At 34.2% G+C, this 21,515-nt stretch overlaps 1 protein-coding gene across 24 annotated transcripts; it reads right to left on the bottom strand.

Annotated features, from left to right (window-relative positions):
* Positions 1-7,822: 7,822 nt before the first annotated feature.
* On the bottom strand, positions 7,823-20,984 carry LOC120085491 (Tudor/PWWP/MBT superfamily protein). Of its 24 annotated transcripts, none has more exons than XM_090318118.1 (7): positions 20,640-20,984; positions 20,497-20,561; positions 20,345-20,417; positions 18,434-18,760; positions 10,565-11,154; positions 10,139-10,408; positions 7,823-9,079 (listed from the first exon to the last, which is right to left on the bottom strand). In XM_090318118.1, exons 4-7 carry the CDS (start codon positions 18,613-18,615, stop codon positions 7,890-7,892), a joined length of 2,232 nt encoding a protein of 743 aa, XP_090174244.1. In that variant the 5' UTR covers positions 18,616-18,760; positions 20,345-20,417; positions 20,497-20,561; positions 20,640-20,984; the 3' UTR covers positions 7,823-7,889. The 24 variants fall into 24 exon arrangements, with proteins under 24 accessions (XP_090174244.1, XP_090174255.1, XP_090174242.1 ...); XM_090318129.1 differs by having other exon boundaries at positions 18,430-18,760; positions 20,661-20,981; XM_090318116.1 differs by having other exon boundaries at positions 10,121-10,408; positions 20,661-20,981.
* Between the last annotated feature and the right edge of the window lie 531 nt (positions 20,985-21,515).

Below are 21,515 nucleotides of genomic sequence, written 5' to 3'. Positions count from 1 at the left end.
CAAAAAATGCTCTCAAATAATAAAATTACTAAAATTATATTATTACTAAAAAAATGTAGGGTATTACAGGCTTAGTCATGACTTGCCACTATGCTTACCAAACCTTATTGAGTGGTGCCCATACTCTGCATGTTACTAGCCATGGTTTGTACAGTACTCTCGAGTTATGGTTCGGCCTTTTGATTCCTTGATGAAATCAATTAGTAGATCCTATAGCTAGCTTTTTTTTAGTCTCTGTGGGATCCTACAACACATTTCTATTGTTAGCATAAGAGAAATTTAATGATTTCTCAAAGCAAAAGTGTAATGTGTTGGTTGTTGCTATTGTAGGCGTCCTTGATATCTCTGATTCTTGCCTACAGAGTTTGTTGTCTACCAGTCACCCTACTCTTATCTCTATTGATTGAGTGTGTTAGACACCATAGTTATATGGGTAGCTATGGATAGATGATTCATCTAAGCCTCGCTACCTATAGTCAGTTTGCTCAAAGCATTAATAAGTCAAGCTAATTGAGTTTTTAAGGAATTTACCTCATTAACTTCATAGATTCCTACTACTCTAATGGTGCCAGGTCTCTCACTTGGCCAATTATAGCATGTAGCTGCCAATTCCTCCAAATGGCATATGCTACTAATGTTGTTCTGCCAAAAATTGATCCCCAAATAGCCGCATCAATGATGGATTTCGTAGAACTATTAAATCCATTGAGAAACAATTGGATTTGCAACCATTATGGATATCCATCTATAGGGAACCTCTTGAGAATATCCTTATACCTTTCCCAAGTCTCAAACAACTGCTCATAAGGTAATGGACAAGATGTGGAAATTTCTAAACTTATTCTCTATGACTTAACTGGTCGAAAGTATTTTTTTCAAGAAAATTTGTTCCAACTCCTCTCAAGTAGTGATGTTGTCAGACGAGATGGTCTCCAATCAATCCTTAGCTTGATCTTGCAAAGAAAAATGGTATAGTCTCGTTTTAAGTGTATTACTAGAAATTCCCTTGATCTTTATCGTTCCATAAATTTTTAGGAAGGATCAAATATGCTTGTGAGGATCTTCTATGAGGCATCCTCTAAAAGTGATATCCCTTAACATTTGAATCAAGCCTGCTTTCAGTTCAAAATTATTTGTAGTGATGGAGCATGGACAATCCTAGGTTGGGGTATAAGCAAATTAGGTTGGAAGTATTCTCGAATAGCCTTCTCTAGAGCCCCCTTTGCCATCTCTTCAAGTTTAACTTTACTTTTCTTGGGACTTTTCTTGAAAGTTCTTTCAATTTCTAGATCAATAGGCAAAAGATTCGCTCCTTTGGTATGTGGCATACATCAAAATACCTTGACAAAAGAAAACAAAAAATAAGATACACATTAGATTAAGATATGTCTAATTCTATGAATATTAAGCAAATCCATTACTTTGATCTCCAACAACGACGCAAAAAATCCAATGCCAAAAAACTTGGTTATTTACCGGAAGTGCACGGATCAAGTTATAGTAAAATAATTAAGAGACTGAGTAACGTCCTTTGAGGATCAAGTGCTCGGATTATACTTAGCTATTCAAGAACTGTGTTGATTTTATCTAAGGACTGGTGTTGTGATGATGATTTTATATTTTTAAATGAAAGAAAACAAATAAAAATAATTTTGAAACTCAAAAGACAAAGGTATTCCAGGGTATTGAATTCCTTAATTATTTCACTCAGTAATGCAAAAGGTTCCTGCGGATTATTATGTCAATGATATGCTTCTAGAAACTATTTTCAAAATTATCATCTTCCAATAACAACCTATTCTCATGCATACATAATTGATAACTAATTGCTTGAAATCAAATTAAGAAGCATGGCACTAAGAATAGTCATAATTAACTTTCGTTAACAACCTAACTATTTGCATGAAAGGTTTAACTAACGATTCAATATTATAGACCCAATTAAACATGTAACCTATCGAATTGAACATTTAACCTAACATACATCTACGATGTGATAAAGCACAACAATATTGAAAAGCATTCAAAGACAAACATCCATCGAAAATACTATTGCGCTACCATAAATCCATAATTAAGTGCATCAATACCCTAGAACTAAAGCGTTTAGCCACACATCATTACTACAAACGTATTCTCATACATTGCCACTGTCATATTCAGTAAGGAAAAATTAAAAAAAAAAATGAAGAAAACCCACTTTTGAAGCAATCTCCATCGTTGAAGCCCATCAATCTCCCCTTGATTCACACCTCCAGATCTCGAACGGCCTCCAAACAACCCTCAAATTTTTCTCATTTTTTCTAGACTATAAATTTTCTCTAAAGCTCTGGATTTTGTGGTGTAATGGATTCTAATCGACAGCTAAAACCCTAGGTGATTAAATAAAAAAGACTTTCCAAATCCAACCGAGTCTGTATGATAAAAGAAGAGGGTTAAAGAAGAGTCGATCTTCCCTGGAGTGGGATCTTTGATTCAACCGAGCTAATTGAACAAATTATTCTGAAAAAGCTGTCTCTCGTGCACGAAGGAAGCGATGTGTTGTCTGTTGGTGTCGAAGCTAGGGTTGCACTGCTTTAAAAATGCCCCTATCGAGTCTGAAGCGCCTCAGATAGTGCTGCTACGCTACACGCTGCGCTATCCTCCTTTTTAGTAACATGCAATTTCTTCTTTTTTTTCTTCCCTCTATTCAATGCATGGCTTAGGATTGACTTCTCTGGACATATTTATTCTCTTTCTAGATTATTTTGACATTGAATTGCTATCTCGAATATAACCCTGAAACTACTAACAAATAAAGTCAAATCTAACCAAGTTATATTTAAAACCGTAAGGGCAAAATACGCACATTTTAGATGCATTGATTGCCAACCAAACAGCCTCCGAGGGTTTTTTCGTTCAAATCGAAGGGTTTCTTGTAAATCGTAGTTCTATACTTCTTAGATTTATTTTGGAAAGAGCAAAACTTAGGTGCAAGCTCGGTTTCACCCTGATATGCACGGTAGCCATGTGGCCCATTTTTATGGTGCCATATGTCTTTTTTTATTTTATTTTATTTTTCCTTTTTCCTTTCTTCTTCTATCATCTGTTTGTCTGTTGCTTTTCTTTGTTTCCTCTTTTTCCAAAATCTCAAGCTCCATCTTCCATTTTTTCCTACTCTAGCCCGTCTTCTTCACCACATCAAAATTTGCAACTTTTCCTTTGCTTTGAAGTAAAGCCCCTCCATTTTCTCAATCCAAATCCAATAGATTCTTTTGGCGGGTATTAAAATCCTAACAACTTCCATAGAAGAAGACCTAACTCTACCTTCCCATTCATAGCATATCGCCTACAAGAGTAATATTTTTTTCTCAATTTGCAAATTTATTGTGAAGAAAAAGAGGAGAACCATGGGAGGAACTTGGGGTTATGAGCTAAAAAGAGAAGCTACAAAAATAAAAATAAAAAAAAGAACATAAAAGCATAAAAAGAAGATCGTCACAAAGTGAAAAAAAATATATATACAAATTTCATGGTGTAAAAAAAGATAAGACAGTCATGGGAGTGGAGCTTGGCACCGAAAGCATGAAAGAATATCAGTAAAAAAATAAAATAAAATAAAATAAAACAAATTAAAGATTGAGGTTTGAAGAAAGAAAGAAAATCTGGAGGTTGAATTTGGAGAAGGGTTAAAGAGTTGCAGAGAAACAAGGAAAAGAAAAGGGGAGATGAACAGAAGGAAGAGAAAGTAGAAGAAGAAGAAGAAGAAGAAGACACGAGGTATCGTAAAAATGGACCGAACTAGGTGTAACCCAACTTACACTCAAGTTTTGTTCTTTTGAAAATAGATGTATTTGATTAAGGAGTTTTTAACATATACTTCTTTTAGTCTCGAACTTTAAAGTGTAACTTTCAAACGTTGTTAAAGTGACATTTTTATTATTATTTAAAATAATCGATGACATTTTAAATTAAAAATAATTTAAAGAATTTCTCTTTTCTCTAACATTTAACTTTTACAAATATTTTATAATGAGTTATAATTATTTAAAATAATAAAAAATACTTCCAAGAATTTTTTAAACCTCAAATACGCCAAGGTTTTAAAATCTCAATGACGGTAGACATAATGACCAAAAAATGCGTACTCTTCCGAACTTTGGGACAAAAAAAAAGTAACAATTCCTATAATTTATAAAAATGGAACCATTATTCTCCTAACAATCAAACTTCAATAATGTCACATCCTTTTTTGCAACATGTGAAATAGTGATGTCCAACAGAGTAAAATATCACTTTCATATAAGTATATAGCTGAATAAATAAAGCACAAATTATCTTTTCAAGCCATTTTGAATTAACAACGGTAAAACTATATATACACATATACATACACACGTACTTACTTGGTTCATTATTTTTTCAAGGCAAAAATTTGTTCTTGAATTTTATTATATAAAAGATTGATTTTTAAAAAATAATGTTCCTTTTTTTAAGATTATTATACAGTTTAAACTACAACAATTATATCTTACATTATAGATAAAAGCTTAGGAGGTGTTTGGACATTGAATTAGTTATTATAGTTAGTGAATTATATTAATTTTTAGGTTATAATAGTTGTATTTAGGTTGTAAACTATTTTAGTTGGAATTATAATAGTTTGTGTTCGAGGTACAGACTTATTTTAGTTCTATAAAAAATAGTAAACATCATAACAAAAATGGATTTGAAATAACAATAATAGTTTATTGTAGGTCATAATAGTTGCAAACACTATTATAATTGGAACCTCAACCATAGAGTATACTATAATAGCTCACTCAATCCATTTGAAGCTCAAGCCCTAACACTCCTTAGAGTCTTAAATCAATACTTCCACGTAGAGATTAAAAATATCTTTTAATTCAAAGGATGATTTGGTTCAAATAAGTAGTTATAATAGTCTGTGATTGTATAATTTTGAAGTTAATATAACAAATTGTGGAGATGAATAGTACGTGTTTGTAGTGCATATTATTTTAGCATAGGTTCAAATAGTATGTGTATGAAGTACAAACTATTTTAGTTTGAATTGTAAGTCAGTGTTTAAGGTGCGAACTATTTTAGTATAGATTCAGAAAGTCAATGTTTGGAGTGCATATTATTTTGTATGAGTTTAAGGAGGTTGCTGATTTATTTAACGTGAAGATCTTAATTATAAGTTTAGGATTATTTTCGATTTCTTTCTTTCTTTTTATTTTTTATTATACAAGTATTGATCTTAAATTCCATATATGGGTTGTTGGTGATTTGATGTAAACAACTAAACTTCAAGATATGTGTTGTACATTTATCGAGTAACCTCATCTTCTCATTTTTTTTTATACTTTTCACATTGTTCAAGTAATTCAATTTTCCTCTCTGTTTCTATTTTCACATTTATCGAGTAACTTCATCTAACTTTCTTAATCTACTTTTTACAATTATCAAGAAACTTGATCTTAAACTTTACACCCCAAATACAAACTTACTAACTGTAATAACCTCATACTTATTTACTCTACCCAGTGGGCCAAATGTCCCCTTGGTAAATATAAATAAAAAGATTTTTCTGACAATTTTAAAAAATGTGTTCGATTTTAAGTTATGTTATTCTCTAACTCCATATTATTGCATAAAAATATATATCTAAAAATGATAGTTGCAAAATATTGGTCACCACCATGATGACCGACAACAAAAAAAAAAATGTCAACTTAGATACATGGTTTCCAAAAGAATGATGGTAGGTTATCGTTCAAAAGAAATTCCAAAAGAAGGGTAGATCAAGTGTGCTTTTCGAGGAGTTCATAATATTAAAATAAGTTTATGTGAATTGAATTAAAAAGTATGAAGCATTGTAGATGATTTATTGGGATATTTCTTATCTTATTCTCTTGTACAATTTTTTGAATGACTTTTTTTCCCATACATACATCGTTTTGTTGCTTTAAAGCTTTGATGAGCTCATGAAACAAGTTATATATGTTTGGATGGACTAAAAGAACATCTTCTTGATTTGAACCGTCCAGGTATCAAATTATTATTTATGTTTTATTTAATAATTTTTATGTAATTTTAATATTTTTTAATTTTATTCTTTTTGTGACTTAATAAGTATTGACCATTTTTGTAATTTTATTATGAACTATGATGTGACATTAGGATTTTCTTTGGGAGACTATTAAATCCCTGCCTTTAGGTTGTTTAAGAGTCCTACGATGAATTGAGATTTAGCCCTTGTGCTTCTTTTAAGTTTAGCCAGGATAGCTTCTTGAATTTTACAATTCATATGTTGAGTTGCAAGCCAATAACATTCAAGTGGGATTGTTCATTCAATCTTGTGAAGTGTTCGAATCTTGGACCAAGGAACTTGTTTTTTGTCTAAAGATATTTGATCTTAAGGCAATCTGTGCCTAACCCAATCCTTAGAGTTGAAATTCTTTTATTTATTAATTTTAGTTGATATTCATCTAATGCATAATATTTCAAATTAATGTTTTCTTCATTTGAGAAGATTTGATTTATTTTCTTTGATATTGATAGCTAAAAATCGATCACATTATCATGATCTCAAGTTGTCGAATATACTCATAATATACTTAAAATGTAAATATGACTTACATATATTTTGATTTATCTTTTAATGTGTTTATAAATATATTAAAGAATGTTAATATACATTATATACATTGTTCGGTATACTAGATATATTGGACAAAATTATCTTATTCATGCCCTTATCAATTGTATTTTTAGAAAATTCAAATATATATTAAATATATTGTGTTGTTTCTAGTTGGTTAGGTTTTGAAAAGATTATTTTGGAAAGTTCATAATGCAAGCAACTTTTCTTAAATGTCTTTTAGTGTATATATGTGTGTTAAAATGATCTAAAAAATAAATTAAGGCAAAATTTTATGTAAAATAAAAGCCCGGTAGACTCTTTATGTACAAAATAGAAAATTTTAGTAAATTGTGTAATAGATTTAGACTCACGAGTAAAAAAACCCATAAACTCAAAGATATACGTTAGTAAAAGAAAATAGAAAACTAAAACTCTAACCCTCTATGGTAACTATTTGGTTTCTTATTTTTAGTTTTTGAAAATTGAGCCTATAAATACTTCTATCTCTAAATTTCTTATTTTTGTATCTACTTTAACTAATGTTTGCAAAAACCAAACTAAATTTTGAAAACTAAAAATAGTAATGGTTAAACATTTGTCTTTTTCTTTTTTTTTTTCTTTTTTAGATTTTGACTAATAATATAATTCATTTACTTTAAGATGCAAATTATCATAAAAAAATTAGGAAAAAATTTAATTACAAACTAAAAAAAAATATTATCAAATGAGATCTAAAATTAAGAATAAGAACCCCTTTTGTCGGGTAGGAGTAAGAGAGGAAGTGCATACAAACATTCTCAAACAATTGCATAATGTAAAAGGATCACAAACTGAAAACATGCCCGTAGAGTAATCATCATTGCAAATGGTACAGGGACCAGAGTTATTTACAAATAAATTTCCCCTCGCAACTGAAGACTTTCCACCCTTAAATAACTATATAAGATTTACAGTTATTCGGTCTCCAGATTTCTTATAACTTTCCAAGTTCTGTAATTCTATCAGACTAAAACAGATCAAAGTAACTATCTTGTATTGAACCAAAATATACTCTATAAATTCCACAATAACCTACCTTAAAGAATACGGTCAAAGAATACGGTCCTAATTACTTATTACAACTAAAGCATCCTCAGTGACTTGATTTATCAAAAGAATCAGGTTGGCAAAATAGGTTCAGGTGTAGCCAGGGGATATCGAAATCGATTGGCACCGAGGATATACATTTATTTCGGGTTGTCAACAGTATACACATAACTTGTCAAGGATCTCTATTAGAATTATTATTTAACAATACCATATTATTAGTAGCTTTTGAGGGTGGCCTATTGATCTTCTCTAATAATCTACTGAATACTAATTTTACTGGTATGCATGCTACAGTTGGGGGGCCAGAAGATTCTGGTTTGATAGATCCATTAATTTGACAAGTTACACTATCATGTATTGGCATGTTACTAAAATTCTGCTCAACAGCTATTGAAGACAAAGTTCTAGTCTTCTGGATAGAAGATAAGCTTACTTTCTTAGCCATCTTTTTTGGGAGCCTTCTATCATTTGAAGGTCCCCGAGGAATGTGAGGCTGTTCCCTACCCTGGCCTGCTTTCTGACGGTAGACCCCAGTTTTAACTCTTTTGAATCTTGATTTCCTTTCTTGATCACCAAAAGGTGAATCATAGCCAGCTTCTTCACCATCCAGTACTGTTGGTAAATGAGGGCGAGGGATTCGAACATTTGCCGTCCTCCTTGCAGTCCTCCAAGATGGTTGGAATGCTGTGTTTCCATCATTTTCACTGAGTGCATTACCTAGACTATCAGAAAGAATGGTTTCAGAAAAACCATCTTCTAGAGTTTCAATTTGAATTGGATGTCCAATTATAGCTTGACCATTTAACTTGCTCATAAGTGATACGATAGGAACAGGCTCTTTCTGGTAACTTGCATGGACCTTCACATCAACATCTATTAATATAGTCCTTGGCATCCCACCAAAATGATGATGTAGACCATATAAGGGATTTTTGACATCCCAATATCCTTTCAAAGCAGGCTGACCTTCCCAATCATGCATATAATTTCTGACAAAATATTGATCTTTTGATACCATTTTAGACGTCAAATAATATTCCTCTTCCAATGCATCAACTCCCTCTATGCTGTCATCAAAATAATCATTCCTGTTACTGAATGTTGTTTGCCCATGTACCCATAGGTGGCTTGATGGTTCATCAACTCCACCGAGTTTTTTAGAAAAATTACGAACATTCCTTTTTCCCTTCAGTTGCCACTTAGACACTGCTTCGTTAGTAGATACAGGGTCGTGATGATAAAGGTGAGACATATCACCAGAATGCACAGAATCATCATGCTCCTCGCTGCTCACATTTCCATGCTCTTGTGTGTCCGTTTTTTCAAATGTATTCGGCTCCTTTTCTGAAGGCAAAGTAGAATCTGAAGAAATCAAATATATGGAATGAATTAACCAAGCAATAGAAACACTAAGCGCAAAAGCCAAGGAACACTAACCACAGACCAGTTATATAATTCAGAGATCCAAAACATGGAGAACAATTCAAGGAAGTTCTTTTTTGTTCTTTTTCTTTTTTTCTTTTTTTTCCTTTCCTTTTTGCAGTAACAAGTTAAAGTTGCAACCATAAGGGAAAGAAAAAGAAAACTCACATTCCAAAACACCAAATTTGTAATTCACAATTTTCCTTTTCCACCATTACCAAGAACAAGTCCTCAATTAAACAAATGCTAGAAGCAAAATATATAGCAATTTGGTATATCATATTCTCAGTGATAAATTTACTTTGGTATGTAAACGAGTACATCTAATACAGAATACCAAAGAGAAGGAACAAAACATCATCGGACCTATTTAAAAGCAATACAAGCATCGAAACTTGAGCTTCAGAATTGAAGCTCTCGTCTTTTGATTAAAAAAGTGAGCTTAAGAATTGATGTATCTGAAAAAAAAAAAAAAAAAAAAAAAAAAAGATTTGAATGCCTGGACGTATTAATTCCAACTCACAACACTACTAGCACAACTAAGAGCATATAGCTAAGAAGGAAAACATCCATAGTGAACACACATGTACAGAGACAGAATAAGTTGGACAACAATAGGATGGGTAATGAATAATAATCAAAATCGGCAGATTACATATTCTATCCTGAAACTAAAATATTGGGTCTTCTAAGTTCTACCACACAAAATATTATCACTCAAAGCATCTGGTGGAAGGATCACAATGTAGCCTAGAAATATGCCTAGATAAGCACGTCAATTGTGCTAGGGACTCCTAGACCATTCACAATTACAACATTGGAGGTGTGGAAGCCCAAAACATTTAATAAAAACAGCTAAGAAGGTGATCGTTTAAGATAAATGAGATTATTCTATCCACGAGGATAAGCATTCAAGTGTAACATATCATTGAAATCAGTAGCACACCAATTAATAGTGGAATATGAATACGACAAACATACATCTATATAAGTAATAACCTGAAAGTGCAGCCATGTCATTATCCATGTCCTGATCTGACCTGGAAGAATCAGAATCAGTTTCTGAGCCAGAAGAATCATTTTCAGATGAACCAGAAGCATTCTCTTCAACTAGGGAATCAGGCCGAGAAGGCATAACTCCAGATCCTAAATGGGGTGTTGACACCTCAACCTGACCTAGAGAAGATTCTCTGCATTCCAATGAATCACTAGAATCAGCTGGAAGATACATACACTTGCTCCTCTTTGCAAGATCAATTTGCTGCATCCCTGAAGAAGAAAAAAATATGATCCATCAATCTAGCTACCTGTGGCAATCTACTTCGGGATCGTTTATGAATGGTTGAGCAAGAAGAGCATTTGGACATCCCTTGCCCAGTGTTTTTCATTGAACAATTCAATATATTAAAACCATAAAATCCTTACCATTTGCATCACCACTATCATTTCCGATGTTACAAACACCAACAGGAGGAGCCAGAACACTGGTATCAGTTGCAAGCATTTCAAAACCATTTGAGACAACAGAAGAAGATAGAACCTTTCTTTTGGAAGAAGTAATTCTGAGCCCGAAGTCCTGCAAGCCTCTCATTCTCGGTCTTGCTTCAGAATGGTCATCCTCACCACTCCGTTGGGCTCCTTCATTTGCTTTAAGACATGGATCAATTTCATTGTCATAATTTACATCAATTATCTTTGAAAATTGGAGTGATTCAGAATGCCCATCGTTGATATCACCAGTTCCTATATGATCCGAAGAAATTATTCCCTTTTTTGCAGTGGCACCAGGTGATCCAATAATCGTTTGATCAAAATATAAATTAAGTTTTCCTTGCTTATTCAGTAGTTCCTTCTCAAGTTCAAGAGCATGAAGAATAGCATCCTCCCTACGTGCATATTTCTCCCTCTTCTTTATTGGCATGCCTTGCGAGGACTCTGCCCTTTCAATACAATCATCAAATTCACCACATCGAAATGGTTTTACTCGCTTGGACTTCTCTAAATTGTACCAATCCCTGAGAAATAGATAAAGATATAAAATACAATACACTGATAATAATAATAATTTTATAGAATTAAAAAAATAATCATAACATTTTTTTCCAAAAAAAAAAAAGGGTACAAAGCCTATGGATACAACCTTCTTGCTTATAAATTATATTGAACCCAATAAATTACCAAACTGATGTAGTCTTTATGTTACTGTTTTTGTTTAATATTTTTTATTTGTGTTGATATGTTTTAGTTAAGTTACATAATCATAGTTTTTAGGCTGTTTAAGGGCTTAAGGTCGCAACTTTAGTTGTTATTAACCTGTACAGCAGGTTGTAGGTTGTTAGTTTCCATCCTAAATATATTTGGGTGTTGGCTTTGTAGGGAGTGTTTGGACTACCAACTTGAAGTTGGAGCAATGGATTATTATAGCTCACTCCATGTTTAGAGTTCCAATCATAATAATTGGTGTTTCCAACTATTAGAATCTACAATTAACTACCGTATTATTATTCAAATCTCTCTTTGCTACAATGTCTATTGTAACACTTAATATTTCCTACTCATTCTCTTATTCTCTCTTTGTTATAGTATTTATTACTTCCTACTAAACTAAAATAGCCTCCACCCTAAACACAAACTATTATTACTTTCCAGCTAGATCGAATAATGAGGCACATAACCAACCACAACTACCTCCACCACAAGAAAATAGAGTAAAATTAAATCTTCGTTACCAAGATAGACCGGGGAATCAACACTAGGTGCATCCAAGATATATCAAGATTTACCAAGAAACTTCCAAGAACAGCCAAGATTAAGGACATATCATAGAAGACATCGAATCGATGTTCTAGATTCATCAAGTTGAAAGAAGAAAGAAGGAAAAGAGATAAAGTCATAAAGTAACAATTTCAAGCTGGAGTGGTAAAGTCATAAGGTAAAACTAGATCCACCAAATTTTTATGGGAAAAGAGATATATAGGCTTTTTTGGATTGGACAAAAGGGATGGAAAGTTTTTTCAAGTATGTGATCACAACAAATAAGAAAAAAGTAAGTTTGGTAGCTCTAAAATTGAAAGGGGGTGCTCCCACATGGTGGAAACTAACTAAAGAAAACAGGATGAGGAGTGTGAAAGTATACCGATCAAGACTTGGGAAAGATGGAAAAGAAAAGAATGTTGAGGTACCAATTCCCACCTGCACATTATGAACAAATCTTATAGAATCAATACCAAAATTGTCGACAAGGTTCAAGAGCATTGCTAACTACACGAAAAGATTTCATAGGTTGGGTGCAAGAACAAACTTAGTTGAGAGTGAAAATCATCTTATAGCTTGATTTTGTGGTGCGTTTATTGACAGCACCATAAAAGTGCTCTATTTCTTAGCTTAATTTAGCCTTGTTCGTGAAATTTATACGTTTATTGTCCAATTTTGTAGGTATTAATCATCCCAAGGACGGTCATTTGGAGCAAAAAGAACTCAAAAAGGAGCCCACTTCGACAACAGCCCAAAGTGCAGTTGTGCTCTACCTCAACGCAACAACGTAGCCCACTATGTATAAATAGAATTTTCTGATTTTATTTTAGAGGGGGAGAGTCCATTTTTCACCCAAATTTCAGACCTTCATCCCCAATCTTCACCATTCTTCTCTCACATTTTTCCTTGTATTTTCTCATCAATTCATTGAAGATTCCTACCAAGCATGTGTGGCCAAGGTAAGAATTTCTTGGGAGTAGAATTCTAGTTTCATTTTCTTGAGAATTCTAATTTCATTTTCTTGAGAATTTTGGTATTCGTTATGGATTAATTTCTACAATCTTGATTGATTCTTGAAAAAATTTAATATGAATTCATTTTGTAAATTGACAACTTAAGATAAGTGATTTCTTGAATGCAAAATTCATATAGCGCCAAGCATAGATTATGAATTAAGTTGATGATTAGAGACTTTTTCTTTGATTCTTGCAATGTATGAACTAATTAGATTCAATGAAATAATCAAATTTGAAATCTAGGTTTTTCGGTCTTTAATTCGTCACAAAAATGTACCCATTGTTCTTAATGCAAATTTGGATTGATATGGAAACCGTTAAGGATAGAAAATCATGAAAATTTTAGGTTAAATAAGAATTAGTTCTTGTTAACAAAAAGGGCAATTAGTGAATTTGTTCATTGTGCGGTTAAGTGAATTTTCCATCTCCTTAATTCAAGGATAGAAATTGAAATTAGTACATTCCTATTCCCAAGTGTTTTCAGAATGAGATTAGGGAAAAAAAAATCCAATGCTCTCTTCAGTTTTATTGCAAATTCTTCCAAATGTTAACTCTGGTTTCTTTTTACAATCTTGCATGACAACCCCTCCCCCCATTACACTTGAATTCAAAAGTTGTTTTAAACAAGTAAAAGTTTCCTTGTGGTTCAGACTCGGTCTTACCACTATATCTACATTTTTGAGGATATAGTTGTTTTAATCGATAAAAATTATTGTTTGATTGCTAGACTAGGGCATAATGACACCTATTCTCACGGTACATCCTTTATGAACAGACATCAAAGAAAAGGTTAAGGTACATCTCATTGCCTTCCTATCCAATGGAATATCTTTGGCCGAAACCATTGAAGAAATTAATGAACTTCAATCTAGTAGATCTAAAGGAAGGGCTTCTTGGGAAAACAAGAACGGTGGCTTCAAGAGAAACAACATGACAAACAATAGAGCCATTCTCCCATCATCTAATGTTGGAAGAAAAGGAAAGAATATTGAACCACCAACCGCCAAAGACAAACTACCTGAATCTTCTCCATAGAAAGCACAAAATCCATACAATCATCCAAGAACAGGAAAAAGTTTTCGTTGCGGCCAAGTGAGACATCTCTCAAATAATTGTCCTTCTAGAAAGGCCATAGAAATGATGGAAGAAGATGACAATGTAAGAGAGGGCAGCAGGGAATCAAATGAAGAAAACATCACCTATTTGGAAGCTGATGAAGGGGAACAACTTTCTTGTGTCATTCAGAGACTACTCCTTGCTCCTAAAACAGCAACACACCATCTCAATGTATGGAAAGATTTGTAGCACCATTATAGATAGTGGCAACAGTGAGAACATTGTTTCTAAAAAGCTAGTGAATGCCCTAAACTCAACAAAACCACATCTAGACCCCTACAAGGTTAGTTGGATTAAGAAAGGAGGAGAAGCAACTATTACATTACAGATACGTGCGATGTTTTATGGACGCTAGTCATTTACTTCTTGGAAAGCCTTGGCAATATGATATGCAAACTCTCCATTGAGGAAGGGATAACACCTATGAATTTACTTGGATGGGGAAGAAAATTGTTTTAATTTTTATGAGTAGAAATGGAGCTCACAAAGTAAGTAGAAAGTTGGAATCTAATGAAAGCTTCTTTACGATTTTAAAAGGAAAAGAGTTTATGTGGCAAATATATGGGGGCTTATAAGTCAAGGGGGATTTGGAAATGGCATCGACAAAATCTATACTAGGGGAGATTGAAAATCTATTATCCACATATCCTTCACTAATGGATACTCCCACAGAACTACCTCCATTACGAAACATTCAAAACCATATAGATTTTGTTCTAGGAGCATCATTACTTCACCTACCACACTACAAGATGAGCCCTCGAGAGTAAAAACATTAGATGACCAAAAAGCAGAACTTCTAAACAAAGGACACGTCCAGCCAAGTATAAGTCCATGTGCAGCTCCTGCCTTATTAACACCTAAAAAAGATGGTAGTTGGAGGATGTGTGTTGATAGTAGAGCAATTAATAGAATAACATCAACTACTGTTCTCCTATACCACAAATTGGTGATTTGTTGGACCAATTACGTGGGGCCAATGTGTTTTCAAAGATTGATTTGACAAGTGGATACCATCAAAGTCATCCAGGAAACAAATGAAACACAAAGTTCAAGACTAATAAGGGATTATTCGAGTGGCTAGTCATGTCATTTGGCCTTTCTAATGCACCTAGCACATTTATGAGGTTGAATGAATCATTTTCTTCCTTTCCTTAACAGGTTTTCGTTGTTTATTCTGATGACATGCTTATTTATAGTGAAACTAAACAAGAACACTTGAATCACTTGAAAACTGACCATTTTTTTTTTGTTTGCATCAAATCAATTGTTTATAAATTCTTATAAATGTTTACTTTAGTAATGAAATATTAGTTTTAGGACTCATAATTGAAGAGAGTGGAATTGAAGTTGACCCTATCAAAATAAAAACACTGAATGGCCAACTCCTAAATCCATCAAACAAGTACAATCTTTCTTGGGCTTAGCATCTTTTACAGAAAATTTATTAGAAATTTTAGTTCTATAGCAGCTCCTCAAACAGATTGCCTAAAAAGGGTACTTTCCGATGAGAAAACCCTCAAGAACTTAGTTTTCAGAGATTTAAACAGCACCTGCCCAAGAGTCCAGTCCTTCACCGACCAAATTTTTCCCTACCTTGTTGATGCATCAAGAGTTGGGATAGGGCTTGTTCAATCTCAAAACAAACATCCAATATAGTACTTTAGTGAGAAGTTGGGAGGTTCAAAACAATATTGGAGTACCTATGAGTTAGAACTATATGCTTTAGTTAGATCCTTAATCAATGGGACATTGCCTCCTATACAAAGAATTTATTTTGCTAACCGACCATTTTTCCCTTAAATAAATTCAATTACAAAAGAATATAAGTCAAATGCATGGCCAGTGGATTTCCTTTCTCCAACCATTTAATTTTATTTGAAAACATCGATCTTCGAAAGAAAGTAAGTGGCAAATCCTCTTGGTAAAAAAGAAAACATACTTACCATACTTCGAAGTGAAGTGACTACTTTTGAACATCTTCGAGACATATATGCTAATGATCCAGACATATATGCTAATGAAAGTAAGTGGCAAATCCTTTTGAACATCTTCATTTTGAACATCTTTGATGTATATATAATGATCCAGACATATATGTACATATATGCTAATGAACCACTTGATTACAATGTTCAAATAACGTTAATTCTCCTGACTTTCACATCTTTGATGGTTAATGTAGATTTATTATGCATTACTTACACATCTTTGAGAGAAAATCTCATTAAAGAACTCCACTCTAGTGGTATTTCCTGTCATGTTGAAAGGGACAAAACAATGGATCTCTAAACATGATAGGAAATTCATTAAACAGCATGAAATTTGTGGATAAAGCCAAGGAATTTCCTTGAAAACCAGGTTTGGCTACAGTAGAACAAAAGAATAAGAAAGACTAGCATAGCATTCTAAAAGACCTTCATTTCCAAGTGTCCAAATATCTAATTGAATCCCTGCCACATTCACTTCTGATTACACAGAATTGGTTCTCATAGTAGAGTAAATCTCGTATTAGCTGAAAATCTTGTCCCACACCAAGTTAGCAGTCCAGCCTACAAAAGCTCTAGAAGCATCACCTTTAATTCTTCTAGTAAACAACCATTCCAGCCAAAGCGCGTGAACAATCTACAGCCCACAGTAAGAGAGCAGCCAAAAAGGGTAACTGATGAACTCATCCTTCCTCGAGCAGTTGAAGCACGCTTGTGGAAGGAGGTGGATATGCAGGTTCTTCCTTGAGTATTTATGCCTTTCAGGTAAAGGACTGCAAAGACTTTACCTTTTCGTGAACATTAAATCCTGAACTTTGATCTCAGGTCTTCTTCAAGCATGCAATTATTCTTCAACAAGAGAGTGGCTAATTTACAGGAGTATTTATCAGAATCTTCCTTCCAAATTAAGCTATCTTGATGTGATTAGAGGCCACATTTTCCAATCTATCTAAAAATCAGCCACTCTTCAAACTCTCTATCCTGTAGATTCTTCTTAAATCTATATCCAATGTAAATCATTAGAATCCCAAAATCCTCTACCACCAATAAATTTTTCAAGCAATTGCATAAAGTCTCGAATAAATGAGTGAAAGAGGAGAATTTGGCAGCCAATGGTCTTCCCAAATCCGAGAACCAAACTTCGGTTCCTTTCCTCCAAACTAAAAACCAACTTTGTCTTTCCCAAATTTCTGCACTTGGAGAAAAACAAGGGGCTTCAGAGCCACCCAAATGGAAACTTCTAACATTTCAACCCAACCAGTGCATCCCACAGATGCTAGCAATAAAGATGGCGAATCATATGGTTGTTACTTGATTCTTTGCTTGAATCTTATGAAACACTTATCTTCTAGGCACAGATGTTGACTGGTGTACTCTTCAACCAATTGGAGTTTTCTTTGTGATAATTGTAAAGTGCTTTAGCATGAGCTTATTTGAAAGGAGAAAACCTATTGGCGCTATTTGGTGTGTGTGCATTTATTGAGCTATTTGGTTGGACTACACCACCTAACTTTTGAGTTTTGAGTTCAGTGGACACATTTTCTATACCAGAAGCATTCGGTGTAATCAATTTCTAGTTTCTATATGGAAGCATTCAGTGTAATCAATTTCTAGTTTCTATATGGAACAACCTCCTCATGGGAAAACTCCGAGTAAAGAACAAAAGTATCGGAACAATTTTGAGTTTAGTGGACAACTTTTCAATGCAACAAGCTTTTGATGTAAATCAATTTCAGTTTCTAGATGGTATACCCGTTGTAGAAAAAGCCAGAGCAAAGAACAAAAGTATCATAACCAGATCTACGAACCCATGCCAGGAAGAGCCAAAGACTACAGTTGATCATATTAACCAGGAAGACGAGTCAATGACTAAGATGACAGTGTTTCTTTGGCACAAAAATTAAATATAACAAACTCCTTGTGAAGTCTGTTTTTGCTTTATCTTCTCGCACAAGGACATCCTCCACTAACACAATTGACTCTAGTTCTAAACAACCTACCCTCTGTAAATTGAAACAAGCAACTCATTCACAACCTTTCTGGCATGTCTTTCTTAACAATGTGTTTCTCAACCTGAACAGAAACAACCAATAAAGTCATCTTCTAGCAAATAAACCTCTTCCAAATTCTTTGTACTTCGCAATTTCCCAAAGCAAACACTGAGATAATCAGTATGATCTTGGATACTAAGACATAAGGTTCTATCCCTAGATATGCACTTTCGTCATCTAAAACTCAACTTGTTATTGGACACATTGGATAGTTTCCATCTTTCTTCAATATTCAAGCTTCAAACAAAGAAACAGATATAAACCAGTGTAAGCGAAGACATAACACCAATGAAACAGAGGAAGCTAACTAAACAACAGATGAGGAAATAAGTATAGAATTCAAAGATCATAATGAGGATCCTAACTTACACACTGGCATCTTCTCTTCCAAGGAGCTTGACTGGAGTTCCAGATCGAGGTGATGTAAGGTGCGAAGATGAAAGCTCATCAGAACCCAAGATTTTACCGGGCCACCATGAACCATTCCTCCTTCGAACCCACACGATCGATCCCACAGCATAATCAACCGCACCAGATCCAGGACTCCCCATTCTCTCTCTTCACCTATCTAAGCCCTTTTCTCTCACCCCCCCACCCCTGGTTCCAATAAAGCAACATGCAAGCAATATCAAATCAACCTCCGGCGAAGAAGAGTGAGGTGCGGAGAATGATCCGACAATGTGCAAAGATGGGGATCTGCAAAGATCGATACTGATTATGATTAGGGTTCCCATTCAAATTTGGGGATTTCCATTTCTAGGGTTCTTGATTAAAAAAAATGAAAAGATGAGCAAAGTAAGCACCATTGAGTGTGTAATATGATGAAAAATAAACATAGAAGGATTTAAGAAAACAATGACCGAATACTCACCAACCAAGCATGGCCAATAATAATACAAAGCAACATAAAACCTTTTTTTTCTTTTGAGTTCAACAACATAGGGGACTGGGGGATTCAAACCTCAGGCCTCTTGATTGAGATACATGCTTAAAATCAATGGAGCTATGCAAAAAGCAACATAAACTTTAGATACTTCAAAGAAGAAGAAAAGAAAATTGAAGGAAAAAAAGAGGCTCTTCATGTGAAACGTGATAAATGTTGTGTTTAGACAAAAGCCACTCACGAAACACTAAAATAAACCGGCCACTAATCTTTTAGAATGTCATCGATATTCACTATTCATGCCTCATGCCCTCCTTCTCTCCGTTGAATGGTTGATAGGTAATAGATTACCACACAAATGAAACAATATACAAGATTCCAACACATTAATTAAGAGTCTAGAACTCAATGACCCACCTAAAAACACAACTATTGTAAGAACACATTTTTCTAAGACTTCTAGTAGGGTCATTACCTCATGCATGCATAAACTATAAAATGAACTCTTTACAAACTGTGCTAAATCGACTGGCTTTATTAAATAAATAACCTCAAGAAAATGAAAAACTCCATTAACTAAAAAAACTTTAGTTCGGGGTTCCCCTAAAAAAAAAAAGAAAAAAGAAAAGAAATAAAAACCAGCAAAATTTCATGTTCAATAAATGCAACATACTAGTGGATGTTGCATTCACCAAATAACCCATATATGGGTATCTGAGTGAGTATTTAACCCACCCTACCATAGATGTGGTGAGTCTGTACAGTTTGGTAAGTCTCGAAGGAAATACAAACCTATATCTAGTGAATCTTAAAGGAAACACAACCTCTAACTGGTGAATCACAAAGGGAACACAACCTCTAATGGGTGAACCCAAAGGGATCACACAAATCTGGTGATCTCGAAAGAACACAAAACCTCCATCTGGTGATCCCGAAGGAACACAAAACCTCTATCTGGTGATCCCGAAGGAACACAAAACCTCTATCTGGTGATCCCGAAGGAACACAAAACCTCTACTAGACCCAAAGGTTCAGATTCATGGCTACGGGCAGGAGGCAATTTTCTCTAACATATATAACATGCATCATAATTCTAAGTTCCACAACATATAAACATAACATATCTCATATAGCATCATGCTCATACATCCTCATAAATCATGTAAATCACAGACAAATTACATCAGTAGTCCAAAGAAGCCAGCAATTTCTATCTAACTATGTGACGCCTGGCACAAAGACATTCTAGTAGTAATATAACTTACCTCGAATTTAAGCTCAAATATTTATCTAAGTCAACTAGTTTCAAACCTAAGACATGAGCCAAAAATCTAATTGAACTTTTAGGGCCTAATCTCAATTTGCCAAATTTATCAAAACATCTCCAATTAACTTACCCAAAAAACTATTAGTTGCCGGAAAACCTCCAACTCTACTGGACAACCACCAAGAACTCGCTAAACCACAACCCTAACATCCAAAATTCATGGATATCATCAAATCGGAACCAATAATTGATGGGCATTCAAGAGAAACCTCACACACTTACAAAGTTTCATCGAACTCGACCCCGAACCTGCTGGACAGCAATCAATCACGCCTCAGCCCTTCAGTCTAACACCAAAACGTGATGGGTATTAATAAATCGAAGCCAAAACTTAGTGGGTGTTCAACAATCTTCAAGAAACCCACCTGAATTAATCAAATCCATACCCAAATCCAAGATTCCAGCGAAAACCCAAGGCAGTGGCGGCAGCGACGGCGCTGGATCGACGGCGACTGCGGATCTGGCGGCACTGATGAAGACCAGCGGCTGGCTCGAGCTCAACGGCGTGGCTACTGACCGTCGGCGACCTGATTCGAGACGGCAGCGAACGCTGACGCACGGCGGCGACGTCTGGGGTTTCTGGTCATTGACCGGCGGCGGACGAAGGAGGGCAAAAGAGAGTCGGCGGTGCAGATTGACAAGAGACGAGAGAGAGATTTCGTGGGAGGGGGGGCGGCTGAGTATTAGGGTTAATTTTTCTTTTTTTCTTTTTTAACCCATTTTTATATATATATAACCTTTTAGTCAAACTGCCGATTGACTTTTATTAAGTACATATATTCCATTTTCCTTTTAAATCTCACAAACACAAATCCAAATCCAAAAATAACTGCCTCCAAAAAAAAATTCAAAAATAACTTTAAAAAAAACCAATCTTATATCAACTAACCCAATCTTTCAAATCTTCTCCAACACAACAAATTTTCTATCACATAAAAATTGAAATTGAAACATGCTAATTCGATTTTGGCCTCAAAGTTCAAAATTTTATAATACAAATAATCCAAACAATCTAATTACAAATCACCTAGAAATTTGGAATGTCAAAACCATTTAGTGCAAACGATAATAATAATGAGGAGGTATTTGATAAATGGATATAAGTTGTTGAGTTGGGTGGATATTTATTATCCATGTTTGTTAAGCTCATAAAGAAAAACCGTGGGTTATTAAAACCACTTTTTTACCTACTCAAAACTAACCCTACAACCTAGTGATATTTTCATTTTCTTCTCTCTTCC

Source organism: Benincasa hispida, chromosome 9 (assembly GCF_027475165.1).
Source record: "Benincasa hispida cultivar pf3 chromosome 9, pf3_genome.v1.1, whole genome shotgun sequence".
Taxonomy (NCBI): Eukaryota; Viridiplantae; Streptophyta; class Magnoliopsida; order Cucurbitales; family Cucurbitaceae; genus Benincasa; species Benincasa hispida.
The sequence above is the reverse complement of the archived record's forward strand: the minus strand, read 5'-3'. Positions and strand labels throughout refer to the sequence as shown.